At 38.5% G+C, this 10531-nt stretch overlaps 1 protein-coding gene across 2 annotated transcripts in view; it reads left to right on the top strand.

Annotated features, from left to right (window-relative positions):
• The window catches only part of ebf1a (EBF transcription factor 1a), a 125082-nt gene that overhangs the window by 95942 nt on the left and 18609 nt on the right, over positions 1–10531 (top strand). For both annotated transcript variants that reach the window (XM_084429812.1, XM_084429813.1), the window contains exon 11: positions 10186–10274. In XM_084429812.1, the coding sequence (XP_084285938.1) occupies positions 10186–10274 (89 nt within the window). The remainder of the gene's footprint in view (positions 1–10185; positions 10275–10531) is intronic.

Below are 10531 nucleotides of genomic sequence, written 5' to 3'. Positions count from 1 at the left end.
CATGATTTTAGAGTATTGTCTTTACGTTTACATTATGATGCTGACTATATTTGACACTGTCCCATCTGTAGTTATAGAGCTGTGTTTTGGCTGTGGCATTGCTCTGATTATGAACCTAGCAGCCACACAGTTAATGGATTCCTCAAAGGCCTCCCTTTTCAGAAGTCTCAGATTCTCTAGGATTCTTGGCACATGCTCGTGTGAACAGTGCCTCTGGCTGGCCAACGGTTTGTAGTTAAAGGGATGGTTCACCCAAAAATGAAAATTCTGTCATCATTTACTCACCATCATGTCGCTCCAAACTCATATGGCTCATATGGCAAAACAAAAAGAGAGAATTTTGAGAAATGTGATGGGAGTTTTATTTTTCCCATGTAATTACAAATTAATGGGGACTGAAGCTAAAATAATAAAAGTATTGTAAAATTAAAGTATTATAATTCAACATATGTATGAATTATATAAATATTATAAATGAAAGTGAAAATGTTTGTTAACGTTTTAGATTTCCTGTGTGACAAATAGATTGACAGAGTATCTTGTGTTACATGCATAGAGATAGACACTAATGATCGATCATGAAAGTATCAAATATCAACAAATTGGCTTCTGTGATGGGTGAGGTGTGATTTGCGATAGTACCTGCGTTCGGATTAATCTGCAGTTTGCTCCAAAACTACACGATGACAGATACAGCATTCACTACTCATACTCTAGAGAAGCCAGAACAAAGGACTCACGCTAGAGAGGCGTGCACGTGCACACAGTTGAACATAGTGCAACTGAATTAAGCAGAGATAATACAGAGATTAAAAAGAGGCCTTCGTTTATTAAGTTAATTACGGTAAACAACAGGAAGCGCAGAGAGACTCGTTTTCTCAGTGTTTATGAATGTAATTACAAAACATGATGCCTTCTTTTTTAATTTAGCTGTTTTTTAGGCCTTTTGCAACAGTGTAATGAGTATGCAAGACGGTTAAAAAAAAAAACGATGCAATTACCAAATCCATCACTTCAATGAGATTTTTGGATTAGCCTACTGAATGAGTCAAACTTGCGAAAAGACCCTGGAAAAACAAGTTGGAAAGATTTGACTCAGTTCACAAATGTGAAGTAAATGTAAGGTACATAACAACTTAACTTTTGGTCTGTTCCTCGTACAAAGATATCATATTAAAGGTAGGTATACTGTATATAAAACATGAGTCGCATGGACTATCTTTTGTGGTGCTTAATCCATTCTGAAGCTTGACAGCTCCAGTCCCCATTCATTGAGTTAAACTGAATGGAAAAATTACCACTACGAGTTTCTCCTTTTGTGCTACACGAAAGAAAGAAAGAAAGCTATATGGTTTGTAACCACACAAGGGTGAATAAATGATAACCGAATATTCATTTTTTAGTGTATCGGTAAAATTTTTACTGGTGTGATAGTACAGTAGCCCAGTTGTACTATAGTAAGTTGAGACACTTTCTCAAACCCAAGCTTTAATGAGGAAGACCCAAAGAGATCTCACCTAACCCACAGTTTCTGGGCCTCTGCAATTAAACATCCAGAAGCTCTCTGCAATTATATTTATCATCAGAAACAATTAAACACTCACCGCCTGGGACATTACCCATCCTGCATGGCACTCCGCAGATAAGAGGGATGAATCATGCTTCCCTACTTTCTCTCCCTCTTCCTCCCTTTCAATTCATCTGCAACAAATGCATTTCCATGTTTGGTTGTGTATTACTTCTCACCAGATTGCCATGTTTGCATCATTCGTCAAAGGGGTTTTCCGTCTGTTTTGGAGGGAAAGGGGCAGAGATATAATGCTATCTGCCAGTGAGCGTATGTGAAGTCTTGTGCAGCCGATAGATTGGAGGTGTTGATGAATCACTTGAAATGTTCAGCAGGCAATTGGTTGCTGCTCAGTATGCAGGCCAGTGGTTCGAACAGCACCCATCAGGCCTGATATTAAAAGACTCAGCTCGATCACATTAGAGGGAGCTCTCTACACCTGCCCAATGATTAAGTCTATGGGAAGCATTTGTCACTTTAGTTGAGCAAAAGCCAGACTTCAGATCATATATGCATTCTTGCATTAACTCTTTTAATGCAAATATACGTTGATCCACAAGGAAAAAATGCTTCTATTTGGCATTTTCTAAATTAATACAAAAATACCATCAGCTTAACAATTTGAGTGAAAACTTAAAGGACCATGGATTTCAGAATGTTTCAATATTTTTGTTTGCCTGTCCTCTTGCTTTAATGCACTCAAGCTGCATGAACTACACAAGTTTGTGTAAAATCTAAAGATCATATTATCTAGTATTATTTCATGAATGATCCAAAGAGATTATTGTGCTTGACACAACAAACAAGAACATCTAACCTTTGCTCATTAAAACCCTAGAAATATGTCTTAAATATTGTTGGTTTTGCTGTTATTGTTTCTTATTTTTCAAAATGTGTACACACACACATTCGTTCAAAGGTTTCGTTGTGGCAAGATGTTTTAGACGTTTCTTATGTTTACCAAGGCTGCATTTATCTGATTAAACACGTTCAGTTAGATTAAGTTCAAAAGAACAGCACTTATTTTAAATATAATTTTTTTGTAACATTATAAATGTCTTTACTGTCACTTTTGATCAATTGATTAATTTCTTTAATAAAAAAAATAAAAAAAACGGTAAAAAAAATCCCAATCCTTTGAACAGTAGTGTAATTTTTACACAGTCTCCGACTTTTGGACCCTACTGTAAATGTAAATCATTAATTGATTTCCATGTAAAACGTTAAAACAAGACTTAAAAATGTGGATCAGAACAAATTATATACTGTAGTCACCTATGTATTTTTTTCCTACCACTAGATTTGAAGAAAGCTTTCTTCTTGAGTGGGTTGAGTGATCGTTCGATTTTGATAATGAGTCTCTTTAATTCTATTGACAAATGGGGTCACACTAGGTGATCAATGATAACCGTTCCAATTAAATTGCTAAACCTCTGCATGGTGGAGATTGTAACCATAAAGATATAGAGCAATTGGTTTGCTCAACAGCAGGGCGTCTTCAGTGGGCCATTTCACACAGATGTCTGTCTTTTAGAAGCTGCTGCTCACGATCGAGAAAAACAAGTCATCCATTTTACGGCCACGGGTTCCAAGACCCCCCCTCACCCATGTCTTAAAGTGATGCCTTATTTAGCTTGTCGGATTTTCCAAATAAACGCTATCACTGGGTTTATGGAAAAATGGATAAAAATGAGATTGTAAGGTATTGATCCCAATGTGGGTAGGGCTGAGGAAAAACAGGCCTCATCTATATAGGGAGAGAAATGAAGCAATAATTCAGGCAGGCATCGAACACCCTGCCACTGAGCCTATCGATTCCTATCCACAGCATATGAGATCACACCTGAATGAAAGAGAGCTCTGGGGAAAACAGAGAGAGAGAATGAGAGAGAGAGAGCGTAAAACGGAGTCTGCCTTTCCCTAACATGTACAGAACATTACCACCCTGACATTAACAGCTCTGTACAAAGCCCACAAGTGCCTGTTAAAAGGTTCTGCTAAAGACCAATTACCCAGCATGCCTTTCTGCTCCGTCAGTCAGAGATGCTGTTCTAGCCCTGCAGGTCTATGTGTGGTCAGCTGATTCAATTTACCACCAGCAGCTCAGTGCTAGCATCTGGTCTCAAAAACAGGAAAGCCACAAATATCGTGTTCTCGCCAGTCTAAAAACTGCCGCCCACATTGTGCCTTCGGGCTCTGTGAGATATTAAGTGTGGGATTTTTTTTTTGGGGTTGTGTAAGGTATTTTAAAATGTACTGTTTTGACTGGCTCCATCTGCTTTTGACAGCGCTCATAGTATTGTCTTTTAGCAGTGTCTCGCTCCTCTCCTCTCCTCTCCTCTCTTCACCCCCGCGGGCCTGTAGTTATTATTGTGAAATATGAAGCGATCCGGCTGTGCCTTCATGAAATTTCAATGAGCATTGATCTGTGTGATTGCAAGGAATCCTTCAAGCAATGGTTGTTGTTCATTTATTTATTTATTGCTGATATGTTTTACTCGTTTTGATCCCATCTTCTAGAGAAAGAGGGGAGCTGTCGATTGTTAATGTATTTGTAGCTTTCCTTTTTTGAAAAATCAGGTCTGTTCCTTGATAGTTTCTTTGTTCACAAGGCTGAAAATTCAATTAGCGCCTCCAGGAGGTCCGTTTAGATTCGTAACAGCCCTATATTTGCCTATATCGATTATATTCATTAAACAGAACAAGATGGTATGGTATACGGCTGATATTCTGCTCTTTTCAATATTGATTTTGTAGATTTTATTTCAGCTCATGACATCACACGTAACCTTTTCGTTCTCCTTCGCGTATGAAATTGGAGAGCTGCAATGAATCCGTGATGACACAAGACTGACTCTATCATATATGTTGGATGACTGGCTGGTGTTATTTCTGTCGTGAAACCGTTCCGTGAGCCCAGAAAGAAATGGAAACCACAGCTTGTCAGTTTCTGGAACTGTAAAAGTAAACAAGTGCATGGACAGTTGAAAGGTGTTTCCCTATAAATATACAGGTCTGCTGTGCATGGTTTGGTAAACAACGTTACACACCAAGTAGGACATATAGGGTCCGGAAATGAAGAAGCTCGTGGGATTTTACTTCCCTGTTTGGTGTGTATCTCTGAAAATACACCGTTTTGTTCGAATTTCTGGCAAAGTTCACCCCATGACCCAGCACAGGAGGTGTTTTTTTTTTTGTCTTTTTCTTTTCTGCATGGTCTCAAGGGTTTGAGTTTGTTTTTGCGATAACGTATATGCTGTCACTGGCCAATGTCAGTTTGATTTGTGACATATACCAGAATTGCATGGATTTGTGTTCATGAAATGTTTGCATCATTGTTTTCTGTGGGCGTTCAGCGACTCTATAAAATTAGCAGCACTTTGCCGGTAACTGTTCAGTACACAGTCACTCTCTCAGCAAGTGTGCATTATCGAGTCGACTGGTGAGAGGATTGTACAGTATGTGAAAATCAATAGCAATGAAGGAGAGTAAACATGTGCAGATGTCTTTAAGTGTGGCAGAGTACTGTTTAGCCTGAGATCTTGCCCATCCATCTCTGTATCAGCACATTAACTCTGTGTCCTTCTCAGAGGTGCTTTGCATCACGACCCCTGCCTCATTATACTAGCACATGGGTCCGCTTTAAAGAGAGATTCTTTAAATGTTCCCTGTCCAGGCCCTCACAAAAGTTCTGCTCCAGCAGCCACTTCATTATTCACTCTTAAATGAGTTTAGTTGTGATTTACTCAAGACCAGCTGTTTTACAGCTTTTATTGCTTGTGTATTCTTGAAGACAAATTAAGTATAATGAGATTGAACATCTTTACTAATAAATGTCCCTAAACTACTCACAAACTATCAGTGATTCATTATTATTTTAAATTAAGAAGATTTGTTTTTATACTTTTCAAAATACATTCAAATCCTGGTGGATACAATCAAACCAATTATTTTATCAAATGTATTCATATTAATTTTGGTTGAATATTCTGTTTGTTTATTTTATGGCTTTTATAGATTTTACACTAATGTTAAAAAGTTTGGGGTTAGTACGATTTTTTTTTTTTGGTATGCTCCAATCGACGCAGTATTTTCCAACGTCATTTGAAAGTTCAACCAGTGGAAACTAGATCTCGGCTATGGTAGGAACGATGTGTAGAGACCAATTAGACACTGTTTTACTGCTGGAGCGTGCTTGGTTGGCATTGATCGCTCATATTGACAGGTCTTGATTCACCATGCATCATAGATATATATATATATATATATATATATATATATATACTGTGTGTCATAGAATATAAATATAAAGCTTGAATGATCGGGATCGGTATCGGCAGATGATGACAGAAATCGATAGTCAGTATCGGCTGCAAAAATCCTGATCTAAGCATCCCTATTTTTTAAAAGAAATTAATACTTTTATTTAACAAGGAAACAGTAAAGTGACAGTAAATACATCTATACTGTTACGAAAGATTTATATTTTAAATAAATCATGTACTTTTGAATTTTCTATTAATAAAAAAAATCTTGAAAAAATTCATCACAGTTTTCACAAAAATATTAAGCAGCACAACTTTTTTCAAAATTTATAATAGGAAATGTTTCTTAAGTAGCAAATCAGCATATAAGAATGATTTCTGGAGGGTCATGTGACACTGAAGACTGGAGTAATGATGCTGAAAATTCAGCTTTGCATCACAGATGCAATGTCACAATATTACTGTTTTTACTGTATTTTTGATTAAAATAAATGTAGCTTTGGTGAGCAGAAGAGAATTCATAAAAAATATACCAACCCTAAACTTTTGGACTGTAGTGTACCTCTGTTAAAATTTAGTTTCACCTAGAAATACGTCAAATTACCGTAGTTAAATGTGTTGTGAAAATTTTCTTTCTTCATTTCTTTTCACATAGTTCAGGCTACCCCCGCTCTTTTACTCTTCCATTCAATCTCTCCTACCTCCATGTCAAACCTGCTGTAATACTGCACAACACAATCTCTCATTCAGCCTCCATCTATTTCTTTGCCATTACGATATCCTGCAATCAGCTTCTCTCCAACCCCCATTCGTACGCCACTCGGGCCGTTTCTGTGCTCTGCACTGGTCCGCACTTCCATATCCCTGTCTCCAAACCACCAACAGACCTGATTACAGGAAGCCTATTTAGATATGATGTATTGTCAGCCGCAGGGCGGCTTTGAATCATTCTGTCACATTCGACTGTTTTTGTTGTTCTTTCCTTCGCCGATAGCTGCGTCTGTTCTCCATCATGCTCCGGGATTGTTTTAACTTTTTTTTTCTCTCGTCTTGCTCTTTAAGTAAACAGCCAGTCAATCACTGTGCTGCGTGAGCGACTGTGCATCCAGGCGGTCATGGGGGCCGAGAAATTCGAGGTTAATGCTGCCTCTCAAACAGTGAGCCGTTGAGCCCTACTGTGTCTCGACGCATGAAGTCTGCTGTTATTATCCAATGTCAGCCGCTTTTTAATGAAGTTGTGGCTTATTGTAAAAGTAAACAAGAGTTATTTTAGATGCAGCCTGGCTTTTTTCAAATACTTTCTTTCTTGGGGGCAGTCATGGTCTAATGGTTAGAGAGTCAGGCTGGTTACCCCCGAAGGTTGTGGGTTCAATTCTCAGTACGGGTAGGAAACGACTAAACAAGCACGGTGCCTAACCCCCAATCGTTCCCCAGGCGCCACAGCAAAAATGGCTGCCCACTGCACCTGGTGTGTATCCACCTTTGCAGTGTGTGTGTTCACCACTCACTACTCATAATGTGTGTGCACTAACTTGGATGGGTTAAATGCAGAGGACATATTCTGAGTATGGTTTACCATACTTGGCCAGGCCTTCACATGTCACGTTCACTTTCACTTTTCAATGTATGTTTCAGGCTTCATGTCAAAACCAGATACTGGACCAGCATTTGCTTGTACTTATAAAACCATAGATCCCACCTGCCGTTGGATGTTATATCGAGAAGCATTGATGTACAGTCAGAGTTGCCCCTGTTCCCCAGTGGAGGATGGCCAGGCTGGGCACAGCTTGTGTTCTGGGCTCCAGGGGTCTGGTTCTGTCTGGGCCCTTGGCCATCTGAATCCACTCCACTGCACTCAGAGGCTGCCCACAGTCTGTCCTCTCAGCTGTGGAGCTGAGGGGAGCTGGGCGAACTCCCTCAGGAAACGTCCAGGCTGCGGCCTACAGGGCAAACAGAAGGGAGGCTGGAAGAGCCCCCATCTTCAGCAGGACAATTAACTTAGGGCCAGAGGACTCTAGTCCTCAGTTGCTATTTTTCTGCTTCTCCTCTGTTTTGTTTGAGATTTGACGCTTCAGGCAAAAGAAAGGCAGTCAGTCTATCATGAAAGAAAAAGAGAGGGGGAAAGTGTGTGTGAAGAGTGAACAACTGTTAGAATGACTCTTGGGTATCTTATGTCACATACCCAAATCATTTTATTACAGTATTAAAGACTTTCTTCTAATTTGGAAAAATGTATATTCAACTTGTTCTTCGTTGTATTTGCTAATATCAAGCTGATTATTAATCAGTTGAGGTCAAATTAAAGGTCAGTTGACATATCAATCTCTAAATTATCTGAAAAATTATTAGCAAATTTAAAGCAAAAGTCATTTGTGCACCAGATATTGCATAAAGTCAGCTTAAAACCAGTATACAGTGGCTCCAAAAAAATAAACAATTTGGATACTTAAGCCAATGTATAAATATATTTGCATTCCATAACAAAATATAGGCTAAAACTAAGTGCCATTTGTTTTAAAGCAGTATAGCATAAGCACACGTTTCAAAGATAAACACTTGACAAAAAGAGTTTTATGTTTAAAATGATAAAACAATTTATACATGTGTGTATATATATGTGTGTGTGTGTGTGTGTGTGTGTGTGTGTGTGTGTGTGTGTGTGTGTGTGTGTGTGTGTGTGTGTGTGTGTGTGTGTGTGTGTGTGTGTGTGTGTGTGTGTGTGTACATACGTATATAGTATACTGTTTAAAAATAAAATAAAAGAGGAACATACTGTATTAACCATAGTTAATATGGTGAATTATACTTGTGGTAATTCTGAAATGAATGAGTGAATGAATGAGGCATTTATAGTGCTCTCATATGTACTGTACACCCAAAGCACTTTACAATCATATCAGGGAATCTCTCCTCAACCACCACCAGTAGTGGGGATAGTATTCTGTCAGTGCATTCATTAAAAATCGCCTTAAAAAAAATTACATTAGAGACAGACCAGCTGTGACGAAAGGTCTTAATTTGTTTGATGCTTCTTGGTTTGATTTTGTTATCTAATGCAGTGAGATTCATACATTTTTAAGCATAGCTTAAATGACCACATACTTTTGGGGCCATTGTTCTGCATGCTGCATATCAAATATCAAGTATCTCTGCTGACATATATATCTCACTGTACATCTCTTACTCTGTCTCAGTGAATCACAGAAGGGCTGTGTGTGAATGTGCCCCTGAGGGCTGGAGTTTAGCACCACAACAGATAAACACACAAACAAGCTCTCTGGGCCGGTGCTGGAGAAAGACCCATTGTCTCAGTGTGAAAGTCCCACTCAATCCAGGGAGGTTAGAAAAACATCAGGCCAAGCACCATGTGGTCCACCCCTTGCAGGATGTTTGGGCCTATCACGCAGATCGGGTTCCTTTTTCAATATTATCTTATTGCTCCGTCCTCAGCGAGCATTCGTGAAGCTGTCTGTGGGCCTCTGAGGAGTGGGAGGTGCTGCTACACAGAAATGAAAACTTTAATTAAATTATTTGCTCATAACGGTGGTCTATAGATTTGTTTAGCAGATTGGTGGTGCTTATGTAAACAAAACAAAAGAATCCAGCATTATTTGTTATTGGAGTTTTTAAAAAAGTTGCCTTGTAGTTGATCTTAATCTTGCTTCTAGATTAAATGATCTGGCTGCTTCTGGTCATCATAAGATCTCTGTTAGTCGTTGGTATAAAAAAAACGTTTTGCCGATCCATGATATCAGCTGTAAATATGTATGTTTACATGAATATTACGAGTTCAATACAAGTTGAGTTCAGTCAACAGCTTTTGTGGCATAATTTAGATTACAACACATAATAATTTCAACTGCTCTCTTGGTTCTTTGTTTTTAAGTCTAGGTTACAGTGAGATATTCAAAGTTTAGTACATGTAAGAATAGTTGCATTGCTGTTAATCTGTAGCATTTGCATTGCAGATGAATCTGTCACAAATCTCATTGCTCATCACGACCAGTTTGTGAAGCTCTCAGTGATGGTTCCGCCTTTGCGCCGGCTGAAAAAATAGGATCCATTCACACAAACTGCTCAAGTGTTTTTTTATTCATAAAGTGGTGCCTTGTGGTTGCAGACGGCTAAAGCATTGTGGGAATTGATACAGATATTTTGGCAGCTAGTAAGGAAACATAATATTTGATACTTTAGTTATCCTTTTATTGCTTTTTACTTTGTGTTTTTTGGAACTGTATTGAGGTCTGAAGGAAATGACACTTATGTTTTATATACATTTCTTTGTAATGGTAATTGCAGATAGGTGTTGAATTTCACTGCAGTGAAATTGTTGAATTTTCTCTTTTCCTGCAGCACTGAATGAACCCACTATTGACTACGGTTTCCAGCGGCTACAGAAGGTGATCCCTAGACACCCAGGCGACCCTGAGCGCTTACCAAAGGTCAGTTCTCTTACGTGACATAGCGGTTGTGCTTTCTTTGCTTTAAAGTCAACATGAAGTCCCTATTTACTTTGTGAATATTTACTATGTGTTATTGTGAACAATTCATTAGTGCGTTATTTAAAAGATCATCCCTTGAAACAACTTTTGTTTTCTGCTGACGTCAGTTAAGGCCACACAAGCTACTGGATAATAATAACCAATAGCCAAATAACTATTTAGGCACTGTTTTAGCAAACTCTCATTCCTTTCTGGTA

The sequence above is a fragment of the Rutilus rutilus genome, assembly GCF_951802725.1.
Source record: "Rutilus rutilus genome assembly, chromosome: 14".
NCBI classification, from domain to species: Eukaryota; Metazoa; Chordata; class Actinopteri; order Cypriniformes; family Leuciscidae; genus Rutilus; species Rutilus rutilus.
Note: the sequence above shows the minus strand (reverse complement) of the source record. Positions and strands in the feature narration are given on the sequence as shown.